The sequence below is a fragment of the Siphateles boraxobius genome, unplaced genomic scaffold (assembly GCF_051911475.1).
Source record: "Siphateles boraxobius isolate OS27281-9 unplaced genomic scaffold, OSU_SipBor_1 22, whole genome shotgun sequence".
Taxonomy (NCBI): Eukaryota; Metazoa; Chordata; class Actinopteri; order Cypriniformes; family Leuciscidae; genus Siphateles; species Siphateles boraxobius.
The window spans coordinates 322,501-343,251 of NW_027508833.1; the positions used below are offsets into that span (position 1 = coordinate 322,501).

At 44.5% G+C, this 20,751-nt stretch overlaps 1 protein-coding gene across 9 annotated transcripts in view; it reads right to left on the reverse strand.

Moving 5' to 3' along the window:
- Nucleotides 1-20,751, reverse strand: part of plcb2 (phospholipase C, beta 2) — a 60,956-nt gene that overhangs the window by 19,557 nt on the left and 20,648 nt on the right. For 7 of the 9 annotated variants that reach the window (XM_077238275.1, XM_077238277.1, XM_077238274.1 and 4 more), the window contains 10 exons: nucleotides 20,363-20,660; nucleotides 15,573-15,637; nucleotides 14,728-14,824; nucleotides 13,915-13,999; nucleotides 7,616-7,740; nucleotides 7,358-7,509; nucleotides 2,821-2,985; nucleotides 2,635-2,734; nucleotides 235-339; nucleotides 94-149 (listed from right to left, as the gene is read on the reverse strand). In XM_077238275.1, the coding sequence (XP_077094390.1) occupies nucleotides 94-149; nucleotides 235-339; nucleotides 2,635-2,734; nucleotides 2,821-2,985; nucleotides 7,358-7,509; nucleotides 7,616-7,740; nucleotides 13,915-13,999; nucleotides 14,728-14,824; nucleotides 15,573-15,637; nucleotides 20,363-20,660 (1,248 nt within the window). The remainder of the gene's footprint in view (nucleotides 1-93; nucleotides 150-234; nucleotides 340-2,634; nucleotides 2,735-2,820; nucleotides 2,986-7,357; nucleotides 7,510-7,615; nucleotides 7,741-13,914; nucleotides 14,000-14,727; nucleotides 14,825-15,572; nucleotides 15,638-20,362; nucleotides 20,661-20,751) is intronic. The other 2 variants (XM_077238272.1, XM_077238273.1) reach the window with 2 other exon arrangements.

The window sequence follows — 20,751 nt, forward strand, 5'->3', positions numbered from 1 at the left end:
CACATGCACTTAATAGTGCACTATTGTGTTTCAAGGGCACTTGAACATTGATAGTATCTGTGCATCTGTTATTAGCTGTTGTTTTAACTCTACCTCTGTCTTCGGTGGCTTTGTAGTCTTCACTGGATTGAAAAGTGCATCTGAGAAATCTACAAGTAAACAATAATTGACACACTTATTTGATGTGGCATGTTAATGCGCAGTGTAAAATATGATTTTTGGCCAGTGCCGTACCAGCGAAGGCTGCAGGGATGTAGTCCTTCACCTCGATGTGCACGAACACAGACGGCAGTGTGAGAGGCATGTTGCTCTCACTGCGCAGACAGATGTGCTGGAAACCTGCAAAACATCACAGGTCAATGAATCCTCGGAAAATGAGCCAGCTATAATAATTCTGATGATAAACAAACGACAAATCTGGAGGAAAAGAATCACACTAGAATTAAACAATCTACAAATTGACAAAAAAGTGCAATGAACTAGCCTCTTACCTGTCATCCTCATTTTTGAGCATACTGACAATTTTTTAAAATAAAATCATAAAACCTCACATTTCAGCCTTTAAAACATTTAAGAAAATGATATGTCAATATGAAAAATAAAGTCAATATGATTGATTATAGTTATTTTATCTGCTCAGTGAATAACTCTAGATACCTTTTTTTTCTCAATTTTTAGAACGCACATTAGCTTGTTTTCCATCAATCAGTAAAAATTTTCAACAGTGCATAAAAAATTCGCTATGATTTTCACATGAATAAAGATGTAAATCCACTCTCTGACATCAGAGAATTATGCTTTGATAAATCATACTTGTGATATTAATAGTCAGAATTATGACATACTAAGTACTTTTTATGAGATAAAAAGTCAAAATTATAACTTTAAATCATAACTTTAAATAATTGTGACGTACTGTGATATAATTTTAAGTCAAAATTATGATATTAAAAAAGTCAAAATTATGACATACTTATTTATAATTATAAGATAAAGGTTGTATTATGACATACTGAATCATAATTACGAGATTCAAGTTTTGCATTTTGGTCTCAAAATTTACTTAGCATGTCATATTTATGATTTAAAGTCATTAATTTGACTTTATCTCGTAATTATGATTCAGTTTGCCATAATTACGACCTTTTATCCCATAATTATGACTCTTTTTTATCTCAAAATTTACTAAGTCATAATTATGGGATAAAAGGTCGTAATTAGGGCATACTAAATCATAATTACGAGATAAAGTCAAAATAATGACTTTAAATCATAACTATGACATGCTAAGTAAATTTTGAGACAAAAAGGCAAAATATTGACATACTAAGTCTTAATCACGAGATTAAAAAGTCGATATTATGACTCTTTTAAGCCATAAATATTACTTAGTATGTCATAATTATACAAAAGCATGCTTTTTATTCTCTCCCATTCTGTTCACTCTATATACAAATGACTGCTCTAGTATAAATAAGAATAACTATATTATCAAATACTGTGATGACACTGTGATATTGAGTCTGTTAGGGAAAGATTATGATATATCAGCGTATCAGTCAGAAATTGAGAATTTTGTGCCGAGGTGTAATGTAAATAATCTTATTGTAAATGCTTCTAAAACAAAGGAAATGATAGTGGATCCAAAAAGATTAGGTGATTACAGTTATCATTTATGATAATATCATTGATCAGGAGGTGTATACATCAGTATAGGTGTGCTCATTGATTGTTCATTTACTTGGAAAGCCCACATTGATTGTCTTTGTTCGAAATTCCAGCTACGATTGTATTTTTTAAGAAGACTTAGCCTGTTATGCAATTATTTTCTTACGGCATTATTGATTTTTTTTTAATTATGGGTTTGCAAGCTTGGTATAGCAATCTTTCGGTCCAATTAAAATCACAGCTTGCACGTGTTGTTAAAACTGCAATGAAAGTTATGTGTGTAAGAGAGTACATATCACTTCAAGCAATTTATGAATCGTTGGTTTTAAGAATGCACAGACAATAGTGAGTGATTCAAGCCATGTTTTATTTCCAATCTATCAGCCATTAGGGAGACGTTATAGAGTCCCATTTTGTAAGAGTAACCGTTACAAAAAAGCAGCAAGGAGGCGTCATTTGATCATTTAAACGAGTTTATGACAAGGTCGGCGAGGATGGGAAAAATCTTACATTTCTGTGCAAACTTTGCCCGCCGATAAAATAATTGCTGTCTGTGGTTCTATATGGGCTGTGGCAATAATTTTGAAAAATACTAGCTTACAGCAACATATGGAAAAAAAGAACTATGAACTAGTTAAAAATTTTAAAGTATGAACTATGAACTGAACAAGTTCATTTTAAAATTTGTGAACCGAACTTTAAACTAGTTCATGTAGAAAGTGCACTTTCTCAACACTGTCTATTAATATGTTAAATAGCAAGATGTAGTCATTGTTATGACTTTTTCTTTCTTTCTTCTTTTTGGTTGTGTGTGTATGTATGTTGTGTACTACTGCAGCTTTAAATCCAAGACAAATTTCCTGAAAAGGACAATAAAGTATACTAACTAGTGAACTATGCTTTTGTTTTCTTTTGTTGTAGAAATGGGTTGTTTCATCCCTAATTACAGCCTTGTTCTGTTCTCACCTGTCTGAAGAGCGTCCAGCGGGATGATCCGGTGTCCTAAGAATTTCCCGCCCTCCTCCTGAACCACGAGCCTGAGGTAGGCCATCTCCGGCAGCAGGATCTGATCAACACCACAGAGACCCTCAGCCTTATGAAGACATCATAAAATTCATAACTCATGAGATTACAGTAATTACAGCAGCTGACCTTCTCAAACACGAACGGCTCCTCGTTCCACTCCGGGTTGATGGCGTTGGGTGTCGTGCTCCATTTGGTGCGGAATTTGCGTTTGGGATCTTTCGGCAAACCGATGAGCTCGACCTCCACTCCGGTTTTCACATTCTTATCCGACAGGAACTGACCGGAGTAAATCTGAACACGGGTTACAATTCACAGTAACGTTTACAATTCAAGAAAGATTCGTTTAATTACATTACATATATTATATATTACAATACTAACATTTCTTATTATGTTATTATTTCATTTTTTTCAGTTAGTAATTTTTTTAGTTTTTTTTTTGTTTATTCAAGAAAGCTTTTGGTTGATGGGTTTTAACTAGTGTCACTTTGATTTTACATATGTACTGTATATACATTTTATTTACATTGTTTATATAAGGTTTTGATTTTACCTTTCTCGTGTACAGCACTTTGTGATTTTATCTGTGAAAAGCGCTTTAGAAATAAACTTTACTTTACTTACTTACTTACTTACCCGTATCACACACACCTGACCCTAACCTTACCCGTATCACACACACCTGTCCCTAACCTTACCCGTATCACACACACCTCACACCTGACTCTAAGCTTACCCATATCACACACACCTGACCCTAACCTTACCCGTATCACACACACCTGACCCTAACCTTACCCGTATCACACACACCTGTCCCTAACCTTACCCGTATCACACACACCTCACACCTGACTCTAAGCTTACCCATATCACACACACCTGACCCTAACCTTACCCGTATCACACACACCTGACCCTAAGCTTACCCATATCACACACACCTGACCCTAACCTTACCCGTATCACACACACCTAACACCTGACTCTAACCTTACCCGTATCACACACACTTGACCCTAACCTTACCCGTATCACACACGCCTGTCCCTAACCTTACCCGTATCACACACACCTGACCCTAACCTTACCCGTATCACACACACCTGACCCTAACCTTACCCGTATCACAAACGCCTGTCCCTAACCTTACCCGTATCACACACAACTGACCCTAACCTTACCCGTATCACACACACCTGACCCTAACCTTACCCGTATCACACACACACCTGACTCTAACCTTACCCGTATCACACACACCTGACCCTAACCTTACCCGTATCACACACGCCTGTCCCTAACCTTACCCGTATCACACACACACCTGACTCTAACCTTACCCGTATCACACACACCTGACCCTAACCTTACCCGTATCACACACGCCTGTCCCTAACCTTACCCTTATCACACACACCTGTCCCTAACCTTACCCGTATCACACACGCCTGTCCCTAACCTTACCCGTATCACACACGCCTGTCCCTAACCTTACCCTTATCACACACACCTGTCCCTAACCTTACCCGTATCACACACGCCTGTCCCTAACCTTACCTGTATCACACACGCCTGTTCCTAACCTTACCCTTATCACACACACCTGACCCTAACCTTACCCGTATCACACACGCCTGTCCCTAACCTTACCCTTATCACACACACCTGTCCCTAACCTTACCCGTATCACACACGCCTGTCCCTAACCTTACCCTTATCACACACGCCTGTCCCTAACCTTACCCTTATCACACACGCCTGACCCTAACCTTATCCGTATCACACACACCTGACTCTAACCTTACCCGTATCACAAACACCTGACCCTAACCTTACCCGTATCACACACGCCTGTCCCTAACCTTACTCTTATCACACACACCTGTCCCTAACCTTACCCGTATCACACACACCTGTCCCTAACCTTACCCGTATCACACACGCCTGTCCCTAACCTTACCCGTATCACACACACACCTGACTCTAACCTTACCCATATCACACACACCTGACCCTAACCTTACCCGTATCACACACGCCTGTCCCTAACCTTACCCGTATCACACACACCTGTCCCTAACCTTACCCGTATCACACACGCCTGTCCCTAACCTTACCCGTATCACACACACACCTGACTCTAACCTTACCCGTATCACACACACCTGTCCCTAACCTTACCCTTATCACACACGCCTGTCCCTAACCTTACCCTTATCACACACACCTGTCCCTAACCTTACCCGTATCACACACACCTGAATCTAACCTTACCCGTATCACACACACCTGACCCTAACCTTACCCGTATCACACACGCCTGTCCCTAACCTTACCCGTATCACACACACACCTGACTCTAACCTTACCCTTATCACACACACCTGTCCCTAACCTTACCCGTATCACACACACCTGTCCCTAACCTTACCCGTATCACACACGCCTGTCCCTAACCTTACCCGTATCACACACACACCTGACTCTAACCTTACCCTTATCACACACACCTGTCCCTAACCTTACCCGTATCACACACGCCTGTCCCTAACCTTACCCGTATCACACACACACCTGACTCTAACCTTACCCGTATCACACACACCTGTCCCTAACTTTACCCTTATCACACACGCCTGTCCCTAACCTTACCCGTAGCACACACACCTGTCCCTAACCTTACCCGTATCACAAACGCCTGTCCCTAACCTTACCCGTATCACACACACCTGACCCTAACCTTACCCGTATCACACACACCTGACCCTAACCTTACCCGTATCACACACACCTGACCCTAACCTTACCCGTATCACACACACCTAACCCTAACCTTACCCGTATCACACACACCTGACCCTAACCTTACCCGTATCACACACACCTGACCCTAAACTTACCCGTATCACACACACCTGACCCTAACCCTAACCTTACCCGTATCACACACACCTGTCCCTAACCTTACCCGTATCACACACGCCTGACCCTAACCTTACCCTTATCACACACGCCTGTCCCTAACCTAGCCGTATCACACACACCTGACCCTAACCTTACCCGTATCACACACACCTGACCCTAACCTTACCCGTATCACACACACCTGACCCTAACCTTACCCGTATCACACACACCTGACCCTAACCTTACCCGTATCACACACACCTGTCCCTAACCTTACCCGTATCACACACACCTGACCCTAACCTTACCCGTATCACACGTCAATAGCAGCACTAGTGTTTTACAATACAACATCAACACAATAAGTAAAATGCACTTATTTTTCGATGTAAGTGCATAGTACTTAAAGCCACTTAATATAAAGTGGGACCGTAATGGTCATAATAATAATTCATATTATGAGTAAACATAAAAAATCTCAAACATAAAAACAATAAATATTAACAATATATATTTTAAATATATAAAAAGTGATGTGGCTGTAGTGTAGAAACTTAGAAACACAGTAAAACCTTCTCATGCTTCATTTCAAATCTAAAAATGTTATCTGTACAAATATGAAACATTTTGTAAGACCATGTCATGTGTGTTTTTAGAGAGGGCTAATAAACATGTATTGTCCCCTGTATAAGCTCTCTTGCAGTCTATTGTCTAATGTCTGGCGAGGTGAACTGACCCATTCATGTTTCTATTGTTCTCACTCAACAAACCTTTCTCACCTCTGCCTTAAATCTTCATTATTCTCAAATCATTATTCTTTTGTTTTTTATTAAGTCTATTAGCCTTTATTCTGGCATTATGGCTTTCCCATCCACATCGCTTTGATCCCAATTTACATTTATGCACCAATTATAAATAGTCTTTCTAGACAACAAAACTTTTCTTATGATCTTTTGACAAAATACATCATGAAATAAATGCATTAGAGCTACAATTTATGAGATGAATCTTATGCTTTTACTCAAAACTCACTTTAGATTGTTTAAAAAAGGTGCAAAGTTTGTTCTTTTGTGTTTTTTTAGTGATATTTACAGTTTTTGCTGTATTGTATCTTGCTACCACCCTGTACATGCATACTACATTAATATTATTCTTACTTGTTTGTTCTGTAATATACTAGTATGTTTGGAAGCAACCATTTATAATCCCTTTTTTGTTTGTTTCATTTCATTCTTTTTTGTTGTTGAATCAGAGGGTAAGAAATACCTCTGCTTAATTTCATCCGTATGGTCTATATGTCGAAACAAACACTGAATTGTCTTTCTTTTATTATCTCTCTGTTTGGAAAAACATCAAGAAAAGAGTTAAACTAAAACTCACTTTAAACCACCAATGAGTGTTTGCAATAACTTCCAATTGTGATCTAATGTGGGTTTTGGTCATATTATGTTGATGAAATGTTATTTATAGCCTTTTATAAGAATCGCTGCACCTGCTTAGAATTTCTCATGTAATCCTTCATTGTTATTAAGGTAAGCCAAATCACATGGAAATCACATACAAATCATTTACTATCTGTGTTTATAGCTTCATGTTTCACGTGTAGAAACATTTCTCTGAGTTTCTTATGTACGAAACAGACCGTGGAAGTGTACTGAAAGTTTGTCATCGGAAGAGAAGAGCAGGTTATGAACGGTCGGAAAAAATCGTTGTTTTACAGTTTCATATAAGCACCAATGCATTTCTGAGTTACCTTGATGGTGAGAGTGCTGGCGATAATGGTGTCGATCCTGTCAGTGAAGGGATCGAACTTCTTGTCGCTGCGACGGAGCACGTCGTGTTTAAGCATGTAACCCGTCCTCCCGTTAAACTCGAACAGAGCCATGTTCAGCTGCATGGGGAAATCTACAGCAGGATATGTTTACAACTCAAACATTGACATAAAGAGCTGATCTAGCTATTAGTGGAGCGTTTTTAAATGCACAGAAAGCATGATCTGCGATGCACTCACCCATAGTCTGGTAATTGAGGGCCACGAACTGACAGCCGGCGCTCCAGAAGGGCTGAGGACTGTAGTTTGAAGAGTCCACACGGGTTCCTTTAGGGTAAATACGGCTCATCTGCCTCTTGTTATATCTACAGTCATCAGTATAGGAAAGCACTGACACCCGTGCACGAGGTTGACCACCATCAAACAACCCAAATGTGGGACGCTTATAAGTTTGTGTGGGACGTTACCAACACTAAAACATAACCTGGCTAAAACTGTTATATAATGTTTATCTAACTTAATAAAAAACATTTGTATTCTGCCTTTCTGCCGATAAAAAATCTTTGTTCTTTAGTCCCCTCTAGAAAACACCATTACATCACAATGTAACGTAACATGTATTTATTTTACATGACATTTAAATTCAACATCACTGAGCCCAAAGGCATCATGCAGATCACTATTTCTGAAACAGTTCTGACCAAGCCCAACTAAAATCCAACAAAATAAATAATGAACAAATAAATTATAAACCAACATGAATTTAGATCATTGACAGTCTTATATATTATATTATATATTAATTACCAAAAACGTTTATATTTTATTTTTTAGAAAGGATGTGAATTAAAACAAATCACCGCTCCACCGCTGGAATCACCGCTCCACATTTTGATTGACAGCCATCACAACCCACAAGTGACCGTGTTTACTCCTTTGCTTTTAACCATTGGATAGTATTTTAAAAACGGCTGTTGTATTTGTACTTCTGACGAAGCGCTGTTAAATATAGGTAAAAACTACACCGCAAAAAGAATAAATAAAATGCTTTCTTAAAAAGGCAAAATAACGCACGCACGTTTTCTGAATATGATAATTAATAACCAACAGACTGATGAAAATGCAGGACATTTTCTCAATATCCGACGTGAAAGAAAATGCTGTGTGTAACGTATGTAACCCTAGTTCCCTGAAGGAACGAGACGCTGCGTGAAACGCTGCGGGAACGCCTCTTGCGTTGTGCGTCATGAAGCACGTATGGAATCAGCCCAATGGCGAGACGGAACGTCACGAGTGACGTCATCGACCAGGAAACTATAAAGCACACCCCTGAACACAATGGCGACAGCTTCTGGAAAAAGTCTGAAGCAAGTCGATCAAGGGAATGCCGGGAGTATGGCAACGACACGCAGCGTCTCGTTCCTTCAGGGAACTAGGGTTACATACTTAACTCGGGACGTTCCCTTTCAGGAACGTCGAGCTGCGTGAAACGCTGCGGGAACGCTAATACCCACGTCGCCATAAGAGCAAGTGACCGACTGTGTGAATCAAAGATTAAATTCAGCCGAAAGCACCTGCACCCCAGGGGTGGAGCTGAGGTCTAGGTCATACAACCTGACGAAAGTATGCGGTGAGGACCAGCCTGCCGCATCACAAACGTCCTGGAGGGAGACTCCTGACAATAAGGCTTTGGAAGCCGCCATACTCCTGGTAGAGTGAGCTCGGACAGCCAAAGGTGAAGGCTGACCAACCGACTCATAGGCAAGTGAGATGGCCTCAACCACCCACTTGCTCATCCTCTGCTTAGACACTGGGGACCCCTTCTTAGGTGGTCCAAAACAAACGAACAGCTGTTCTGATTTTCTCCACAGGGCAGCTCTGTGGACGTAAGCATCTAAAGCCCGAACAGGGCAGAGCAGATTAAGTTTTTCCTGATCAGATAATGTAAAAGGAGGAGGACAGAAGGCCTGCAGAACTATAGGTCTGGCCACATTGGTAGGAACCTTAGGGACATAACCTGGCCTTGGGTGGAGAAAAGCCTTCACCATCCCAGGTGAAAACTCTAAACATGAAGGAGCAACCGAGAGAGCCTGAATATCTCCGATTCTCTTAAGAGAAGAAATGGCAAGGAGAAAAATAGTCTTCAAAGTAATAAACTTATCAGCAACTTCTTCAATAGGCTCAAAGGGAGCTAGGGAAAGACCTTCTAGGGCGATAGCTAAGTCCCATGCTGGCACCCTCGTGCGGACTACAGGCCTCAGCCTCAAAGTACCACGAAGAAAGCGAGTTATAAATGGGTGTCTCCCCAGAGAGACTCCACTGAAAGGGACATGGTAAGCAGCAAGTGCCGCCACATACACCTTTAGTGTGGAGGGGGATAGCCCTGAGGAGAAACGCTCCTGCAGGAACTCCAGCACTGCATCCACTGGGCAGTTAACTGGGTCCAACAGGTGTTCCCCACACCAAGAAGTGAAGAGCCTCCACTTCAAGGCATATAACCTCCTCGTGGAAGGAGCTCTGGAATGAAGGATGGTCTCAACAACCTCGGTTGAGAGACCAGCCCCTACGAGCTGGGCCCCCTCAGAGGCCAAGCCCATAGCTTCCACAACTCTGGGCGGGGGTGAAGTATCAACCCGCTCGCCTGAGAGAGAAGGTCCCTCCTGATCGGAATCTCCAGAGGAGAGCCGTCTAGAAGAGACACTAGGTCCGTGAACCATACTCGGGCCGGCCAAAACGGGGCTACCAATAATAGACTGACCCCGTCCCAGCGAACCCTCTCCAGAACTCCTGGGAGCAGAGCAATCAGGGGAAAGACGTACAGGCGTGACCTCGGCCACTCCTGCACCATAGCGTCCAACCCCAGCGGGGCTGGATGACTGAGAGAAAGCCACAGTGGACAGTGTGATGTCTCCCTGGACGCAAATAGGTCTACCTCGGCACGACCATACTGCATCCAAAGGAGCTCCACCACCTCGGGGTGGAGTCTCCATTCCCCGGGCCTCGGCCCCTGCCTCGACAGGATGTCTGCTCCCCGATTTAAATACCCCGGGAGATAAATCGCCCTCAATGAGAGAAGCTTCCCCTGGGACCATGGAAGGATCCGGCGAGCCAGATTGTATAACGGGCGAGAGCGCAGACCCCCCTGATGGTTTATGTAAGAGACCACCGATGTGTTGTCGGACCGGACAAGAACATGATGACCTCTCAGGTCTGGCAGGAAGTGCTTCAGAGCCTGAAACACTGCCAACATCTCTAGACAATTTATATACCAAAATCGATGATGGTCCTGCCACAGACCCTGTGCTGGGCGACCACTCATGATCGCCCCCCAGCCTGTGAGGGAAGCATCTGTCGTTAGCGTTACACGACGACAAAGAGCTCCCAACACAGGTCCCTGGGACAGAAACCAAGGATCCCTCCACATGACCAGAGCACGGAGACAACTCCGTGTAACTTTGATCACGCGGAGGGGGTTTCCCCTCGGGGAGAACCCCTTGGTCCTGAGCCACCACAGTAATGGTCTCATGTACAGCAGGCCGCAGGGTATAACACTGGACGCTGCTGCCATCAGACCCAGCAGTCTCTGGAACTGCTTTACAGTGAGCAACTGGCCTAGCTTTACTCTTTTTACAGCTGAGAGAATCGAAGCGATGCGGGCAGGCGACAGGCAAGCCCGCATTGCCACAGAATCCCATAGTACCCCCAGAAAGGATGTTATCTGTGATGGAGATAGAACACTCTTTTTGGCATTCAGCCTCAACCCCAATTTTTTGATGTGTGCGAGGACGACATCTCGATGCCGAGCCGCCTGCTGCTGCGATTGAGCGAGAATAAACCAATCGTCTATGTAGTTCAGTATACGAATGCCCTGGAGCCGCAGCGGGACTAGCGCTGCGTCCATGCACTTCGTGAACGTGCGGGGAGATAAAGCTAGGCCAAACGGAAGAACACGATATTGGTACGCTTCACCCCCGAAAGCGAACCTCAGGAACTACCTGTGTTGCGGAAGGATGGAGATGTGGAAGTATGCGTCCTTCAGATCTATCGTGATAAACCAGTCCTCGGACCTGATTTGTGACACGATTTGCTTTAGCGTAAGCATCTTGAATTTGAGCTTGGCTACAGCACGATTTAATAGGCGCAGATCTAAAATTGGACGCAACCCCCCATCCTTCTTAGGAACGATGAAATATCGGCTGTAATAACCTGACTCCTCGCTGGGAGGAGGAACCCGTTCTATAGCCTCCTTTTGAAGGAGCGTTTTCACCTCTTGTTCCATTACCAGAGCCTGCTCGGGGCCCACCACGGTGGGCAGGACCCCGTTGAATCGAGGAGGAGGAGATCTGAACTGATGGCATAACCCCTTTCTATCGAATGCAGAACCCACTGAGATATTTTTGGAAGACTTTTCCACTCTGCCAGAAAATCTACTAAGGGTACCAGCCTCTCGAGGCTGGCCTCTGGAATATTTTGAGCAGCAGACACAGCGCCCTGTAACGGCGCACCGGCAGGGGACGACTGGTCTGACTGCTCTAAACCCCTCCTCAGAGGGGGCGAGCGTCCCTCGGGAAAGCGCTCGCTGGGCCCGTCTGCGCCCAGACACGAAGGCGGGGTTGGCAGAAGGGACCCCTGAGGGCACCGTGAGAGAACGGGCACCGTCTGAAGCGGTGAACACCTCCCTCTCACGGTGGGGACCACCCTCAGCATCCTGACACCAGTGGCGTCAGGACTTCTTAGACGAAGCCTTCCTAGCCATAATGAATGTCCTCAGATCAGTCTTACCACTAGAAGGCTTCGCCTGAGACTGTCGCGTCTGTTCCCACTGTTTAGAAGGGGGGCCACGATACGCGACACTCTGCCTTTGTTGCGCCCTATGTGAGGAGCTAGTTGACGGCTTGGTCTGCCCTCGCCCAGCAGACCCTGGGACATGAACTTTAAGTGGGAGGAATTTTTGAAAAGCTGCAGCTTGTTTCTTTTCTTCCTGAAATTTATCTATGACCGTGTTTACCGCGTCAGCGAATAAACCAGATGGAGAAAGTGGAGCATCCAAAAGAAGAGCTTTCTCTTTATCCTTCATATCAGACAGATTAAGCCACAAGTGTCTCTCTGCGGCCACCAGGGCTGCCATAGAACGGCCCATTAGTTTAGCCGATTCCCTGGTGGCACGCAGAGATAAATCTGCAGCCTGACGCAGTTCTCGTACCACGTCAGTACTGACCTCCTCACTCTCACTCATATCTTTTAAAAGATCGGCTTGGTATGCCTGCAATTTTGACATCGTGTGCAGACACGCCGAAGCCTGACCAGCCGCCGAATAAGCCTTACCCACCAGAGCCGAAGTATTTCTGAGAGGCTTGGTGGGTAAAGCTGGTTTCTTAAGAGACGAGGAAGACTCAGCAGAAAGATGGCTAGCTAGAGTCTCCTCCGCCTTGGGCATCGCCCCATAACCATATAACTTAGCCGCCGATATATAAGAATATGTGGAAGTCTGGGGGCTAAACACACGATAAGAGGCGGGTCTCTTCCACGACCTCGACACCTCGGTGTGGAGATCGGGAAGAAACGGAAGGCACCGCCGTGGAGGCTGAAAGCGGGAAGGCAAAAATCGTTCGTCAAGCTTGCTTTTAGAAACATATTCCTGCCTAACAGCTGGCCACTCAATGCTTAGTTTCGATACAGCAAGAGTGAGCACCTCCATAAGCTCCTCATGTTCAGGGGAATGAGGTGACGAGTCCTCAACATCCCCTGTCTCAATACTCACAACATCCAGCTCCTCAGAACTGGATAGCTGCAGTATTGGTGCCTCAGCCTGGGGGGAAGAAACCGCAATGCGTGCTTTCACACCCGGAACTGAGGCACTGGAACTGGCAGGTAAAGGCTGAGATAAGGGAGAGCCCGTCTCAAACCCTGCTGACAGATCCATTTGCGATCCCCACGACAGGCGCCGCCGCTCTGCCTCGACAGAAGCGAGACCCGAGCCGTGGGGAGCGCGAACCGAACCATTCTCCTCGAGGAGTGATTGGCGGGAGCGGAGCGTTCTTAATGGAAAACGCTCGCAATGCTCACAATCAGCCCCCTCGATAGCTGACTTGGCATGCTGCACTCCCAAACAAACAACACACAGATCGTGTGTATCCCTACCCGTGAGAAAACGAGTACAGGGGGGAACACACTTTCTGTATTGCTGCTCGGTCGTCATACTGATATATGTGAATATATATATATATATAGTTTTTTAAGTGAAAAACTCCTGCCTAGCAATCACTATGAACAGACAAAAACACAGGGACAGATTCACACACAGAGCGCTTGCTGAAGACAACAGAAGCTGTCGCCATTGTGTTCAGGGGTGTGCTTTATAGTTTCCTGGTCGATGACGTCACTCGTGACGTTCCGTCTCGCCATTGGGCTGATTCCATACGTGCTTCATGACGCACAACGCAAGAGGCGTTCCCGCAGCGTTTCACGCAGCTCGACGTTCCTGAAAGGGAACACCTTTGAATCATTTATATCTAATCCAGAGGAAATGTAAAGGATACTCCACCCAGTCCACAGCGTTCTTCGCGATCAAACTCTCTCCCTTGGTTTCCACGAAGGAAGATATGACATAACTCCTGTTCTTCTCTGTATTTGGACAGAATCAGATGGTAAAAACACAGATCAAACCCTTTAAAAAGTAGGAGTTCAGAGACATAATTTGTCAGCATTATGGCACAGAAGGCAAAAACAACAGGGTCAGTTTATTATATAGCATATTTAAACATATTAGATTTACAACACTTTGCAATAAGGTAATTTTGTTAAAGGGATAGTTCACCCTAAACTGAAAATTAGCCCATGATTTAGCCTACTCACCCTCAAGCCATCCTATATGACTTTCTTATTTCAGCCAAACACAATCAGACTTATATATAAAAAGATTGTCCTGGTACTTTCAGGCTTTATTATTTTTATAAAAATGTATGATATGTTTTAATATAACTCTTAATTAAAAGACTGTAAATGACTTTGCAACTTCAACTTATTCTACTAAACCAAACCTACCAGTTTACTAATACTCTAATGGGAGTTAGCTGACAAATACGTACAGTAGTTGCTTAGTTATAGATATGGCTAAAGTGGACTACCGTTAACATTAGCATGTTAATATAGTTATTAGCCAACATAAACTAACAAGGAGCAATAGCCTATATTTGGAAACATTTATTAATTTGGTTAACATTAGTTAGAAAATGTCTATTTGTTCATTGTTTGTTCAAGTTAGTTGTGTAATATTGCATCAGAGGAGGTTTTAGGCGTATTTATTATATTTATAAATATACACTTATAAAATAAGATCAGGTGTGACTCACTAATTGCGTTCTCAAAAGAGATAAATTTGTTGGGCTGTACGTAGTTGACCAGGGCGGACATCTCCTCGTATGCTGTCACTTCCTGTCCAGCGGTACCCTGAGAGGAAATGGAGAATATCAGATTTAGATTAAACTCTGCAGTCCTGAGAGAGAGAGACAGAGAGGGAGAGAGAGAGAGACAGAGAGAGAGAGAGCGAGAGAGAGAGAGAGAGAGCGAGAGAGAGAGAGAGAGAGAGAGAAATATGTGTCTTTATGAGTCATTATTCATCATTTAGCGAACAATTACTTATGAAAAGCAACAGTTTCACTGAAGTATACACTACCATTCAAAAGTCCATTTTCATCGAAATTAATACTTTTATTCAGCAGGGATGAATTAAATTGATAAAAAAATGACAGTAAAGACATTTATAATGTTACAAAAGATTCTATTTAAATAATTGCTGTTATTTTGAACTTTTGATTCATTGAAGAATCCTGAAAAATAAACATTTTCAACATTGATAATAATCAGAAATGTTTCTTGAGCATCAAATCATCAGAATTATTTCTGATACACTGAAGACTGGAGTAATGATGCTGAACATTCAGCTTTGATTACGGGAATAAATGTCAGTTTAACATATATTCACATTGAAAACAGTGAGTTTAAATTATAATAATATTTCACTGCTTTAAATGTATTTTTGATCAAATAAATGTAGCCTTGATGAGCAGACGAGACTTAAAAACCTTAAATATTCTTACAGACCCCAAACTTTTGAACGCTAGTATGCTTGATTTAGGTTTTAAAACGTGCATTTCTGGATCCCTGTTAGAAGTAAACACTAAATAGGCTACTTCACCTCATCGGAGTTCTTCATCTTCTCTTCGTCCTGTTCATCATGGTCATCATGTTCTTCACGCTCTTCTGTATCAGTTACACAGAAAATACTGCTGTTATTTTCTGTCTAATCATCTCTACAAACACAGTGGCCTTCAAAAAAGTATTAAGACACTCATGTCACACTTAGGGCCCTATTTTAGCTCATGGCGCAATCGCACTTTTGCTAGTTTAACGACGGGAAAATTGTCGATGCTCCCGGCGCATGGTCTAAAAGGGTTGTCTCTATTCTCTTAATGAGTAATAAGTGTGTTTTGGGCGTAACGTGAACTGAACACTTCTTTAGTGAGGAAACGGATCTGCTCGTGCACGGGGTTAAAGCTGTGTGTGTGTGTGTGTGTGTGTGTGTGTGTGTGTGTGTGTGTGTGTGTGTGTGTGTGTGTGTGTGTTTGTGTGTGTGTGTGAGGTTAAAGCACAAGCAGAACATCTACGGGACACAGCGGATTCCACCATATCTTTATGTACACAATATTATTATTTTACATTGTAATCCTTTTATTTTTAATATTTGGCATGTTTGTGTGCTGCTGCGTGTCCCTGTGTGTGTGTAATAAGCGAATGTGTCTAATAAGCAGAGTGTGTGTAATAAGCAGAGTGTATGCCTTTTTAAATAACAAAAAAATATTTCGCCATTGACTTTATACCAGGCATCAGTTGGTCAATGTCTGTTTCAGTTCCTCAAAATATCAACGTGCCAACAATGCACCTGAACACACCTGGTTTTCAGACCAGCAGCCCATGGGCGCACAGATGGGCGCAAATGCATTTGCTATTTAAACAGCGTGGCGCAGGACGTGAAAATGATAACTGTGTCAGGCTGAAACTAGCAAAAACAGCTAGCTGCGGCTGTATGATAGGGCCCTTAGAGTCAGCATGAAATCAAAATGGACGATTCTTGTTTTCATTTTTTTTTTATCAAATATTGCAGTGTATACTATAAATGATTTATCGGTGCACATCATTATTTTTCCTGGTAATCTTGAATCAGAATTCCTCTTGCAGCATCTCTTCTCTTCTCTGTTGACAAGGGCGGGGCAACCTGTCACTCACATAAGATCAGCCAATAGCAAACGTCTCTGGTTACGTATGTAACCTTAGTTCCCTGAAGGGAACGAGACGCTGCGTGAAACGCTGTAGGAACGCCCCTGCGTGAGTGCGTCATGAAGCACGTATGAAATCAGTCCAATGGCGAGACGGAACGTCATAGGCGGGTGATGTCATCGACCAGGAAACTATATAAGCACCCCCAAAACACAAGCGCATCAGCTTCTGATAAGACTGAAGCAAGTGCTCACGGGCATGCTGGGAGTATGGCACAGACACGCAGCGTCTCGTTCCCTTCAGGGAACTAAGGTTACATACGTAACCAGAGACGTTCCCTTACAGGGAACTCGATCTGCGTGAAACGCTGTGGGAACGCTAATACCAACGTCGCCATACGAGCAAGTGTCCGTCGTGTGTAGTCAAGGCGCACATTCGGACGAAAGCACCTGCGCCCCTGGAGTGGAGCTGAAGTCAAGATGGTAAAACTTTACGAATGTGTGCGGTGAGGACCAGCCTGCCGCATCGCAAACGTCCTGAATTGATACTCCTGACAAAATATCCTTAGAGGCAGCCATACTCCTGGTTGAATGAGCCCGGACAGCCAAAAGAGAAGGCTGACCGGCAGACTCGTAGGCAAGTGAGATGGCCTCGACCACCCACTTGCTCAACCTCTGCTTAGATGCAGGACAGCCCTTCCTAGGGGGTCCAAAACAAACAAACAATTGTTCACATTTTCTCCACAGGGCAGCTCTGCGGACGTAAGCATCTAGAGCCATAACTGGGCAGAGCAGATTTAGTTTCTCTTGGTTCGACGTCAAAAAGGGAGGAGGACAGAAAGCCTGCAGTACAATAGGCCTGACAACATTAGTTGGAACCTTGGGAACATACCCCGGTCTAGGGAGGAAGAAAGCCTTAACCATGCCGGGTGAAAATTCCAAGCACGAGGGAGAGACCGATAGAGCTTGAATATCTCCTATTCACTTTAATGAAGAGTTAGCAAGAAGAAAGATAGTTTTTAGAGTAATGAATTTCTCAGAAACTTCTTCAATGGGCTCGAACGGTGCTAGAGAGAGACCTTCTAGAACAACCGCAAGGTCCCAGGTCGGCACCCTCGTGCAAACTGCTGGCCTCAGCCTCAAAGTGCCACGAAGGAAACGAGTTATAAGTGGGTGTCTCCCGAGAGATGCTCCACTTAAAGGGACGTGGTAAGCAGATAAGGCTGCCACGTACACCTTCAGTGTGGAGTGGGATAACCCTGTGGAGAAACGCTCCTGAAGGAATTCCAGCACTGCACCCACCGGGCATTTAACTGGGTCCAACTGGTGTTCCCCACACCAAGATGTGAACATCTTCCATCTCAAGGCATATAATTTCCTAGTGGCCGGAGCTCTGGAGTGGAAGATGGTCTCAACGACCTCAGTCGAGAGACCAGATTCTATGAGCTGGGCCCCCTCAGAGGCCAAGCCCACAACCTACATAGTTCTGGGCGGGGGTGAAGAATCAACCCACTCGCCTGAGAGAGAAGGTCCCTCCTGATCGGAATCTTTAGAGGAGAGGCGTCGAGGAGAGAAATTAGGTCCGCAAACCAAACTCGGGACCGTCTACGCCCCAGCACACAGGCGGGGTTGGCAAAACGGGCCCCTGAGGGCACCGAGAGAGAACGGGCACTGTGTAATGCGGCGAACACCTTCCCCTCTAGGTGGGGACCACCCTCAGCATCCTGACGTTTTTGTCGTCAGGACGACTTCTTTGACGAGGCCTTCTTGGCAATGATAACTGTCCTCAGATCAGCCCTGCTCCTAGACGACCTCATCTGAGAGTGCCGCGTTTCATCCCAGTTATGCTGAGGAGGAGCACGAGATGCGACGCTCTGTTTTTGTTGCGCCCTATGTGAGGAACTACTCGATGGCCGGGGCTGCTCCCGCCCAGCAACCCCGGAGACATGAACACGGAGTGGGAGAAATTTCTGGAGCGCCGCCGCCTGCTTTTTCTCTTCCTGAAACCTCTCAATGACCGAATTTACTGAGTCACCGAAGAGGCCAGCAGTTGAAAGTGGGGCTTCCAGGAGAAAAGATTTTTCCTTTTCTTTCATGTTGGATAAATTCAGCCATAAGTGTCTCTCCGTTGCCACCATGGCTGCCATAGAACGGCCCACTGATTTGGCCGTCTCCTTGGTGGCACGGAGAGATAGATCTGCTGCCTGACGTAATTCTCGAATTACGTCAGCACTAATTTCATCCCCCTCACTCATATCTTTTAATAGGTCTGCTTGATAGGCTTGTAATACCGACATAGAGTGTAAGCACGCTGCCGCTTGACCTGCCGTTGAGTAAGCCTTGCCCATCAAAGCAGAGGGGTTTCTTAATGGCTTGGTGGGCAATGCCGGTGTCTTGAATGACGATGCCGTAACTGGAGATAGATGACTCGCTAACGTCTCTTCAGCCTTAGGCATTGCCCCGTAACCATAATTCTTAGCCCCAGAAACATTTGAATAAACAGATGTTTGCTGGCTAAATATTCTGGATGACACTGATCTTTTCCATGACCTCGACACCTCGGTGTGGAGGTCAGGAAAGAAAGGAAGACACCGGCGTGGAGGTGCAGCACGAGAGGGCAGAAATCTTTCATCTAGTTTACTCTTTGAACGAGATTCCTGTCTATCAGCTGGCCACTCGATGCTTAATTTTTCTACAGCACGAGTGAGCACCTCCATAAGCTCCTCACTAGCAGGAGACTGAAGTGACGAGTCCCCAGTCTCTGCTGTATCAATACTTTCAACATCCAGATCCTCAGAACTGGATAATTGAAGTGATGATGCCTCAGCCCGGAAGGAAGAAACCGCAGCGCGTGCTTCCGAACCCGGATCTGAGGCACTGGATCTACCAGGTAAGGGCTGAGATAAGGCAGAGCCCGTCCCAATCCCCGCTGATAGATCCATTTGCGATCCCCACGATTGAAGCCTTCGCTGTGCCTCGGCAGCAGCGGGACCCGAACCGCGGGGAGCGCGCACCGAACCACTCTCCTCGAAGAGGGCTCGGCGGGAGCGGAGCGTTTTTATAGACAAACGCTCGCAATGCTCACAATCAGCTCCCTCAAGAGCTGACTGGGCATGCAGCACTCCCAAACAAACAACACACAGATTGTGTGTGTCCCCACCCGTAATATAAACTGGGCAGGGATGAACACACTTTCTGAACTGCTGTTCGCTCGCCATGATATATATATAGTCTCTTTTTATAGTGTTTTCATATATATATATATATATATATATATATATATATGTGTGTGAAAAACTCCTGCCTAGCAATTTCTAAGGACAGACAAAAACACTTGAGACACAGACTTTTTCATACACAGAGCGCTTGCTGAAGTCTCTGAAGCTGATGTGCTTGTCTTTTGGGGGTGCTTATTTAGTTTCCTGGTCGATGACGTCACCCGCCTATGACGTCGCCATTGGACTGATTTCATACGTTCTTCATGACGCACTCACGCAGGGGCGTTCCCACAGCGTTTCACGCAGCTCGTGTTCCCTGAAAGGGAACCACAACTATCCAATCATCCAATCAATTCCCCACAGACAAAATGAAGCCCCGCCTACATTTGATCCTGTTCCAGAAATGTTTCATTCGGATATACGGCAAAATAGGGAAGAAAACTTTCCTTTCATGCGGACTTCAACTTAAACAGTTCGCCGGTTCATGAACTCACCGGTTGCGGGATGAGCGTCGGTGCCTTCTGGGGTGGCCGGAGCGGGTTGGTTTGGATCAGCAGGATTGTTTGGATCAGCAGGTTGGTTTGGATCAGCAGGATTGTTTGGATCAGCAGGATTGTTTGGATCAGTGGGTTGGTTGGACTCAGAAGCATCTGCAGCTCCAGTAGTTTGTTCTTGAGCGGGCGGTTTCTTTGCCTGCTCTGGTTTGCTCGGAGGTGCGCTGCTTTTCTTATTCTTGATCAGTATTTTACCCATCAGCTCAGACGGACTCGGGATCGGATGACCCGGCTTGAGCTGAAAAACAAAACCGCAGAATATTACATTACATGAGATATTACTATCAGTAATATAGGTTTATTGGTAACATTTTACTATATTTACCTAA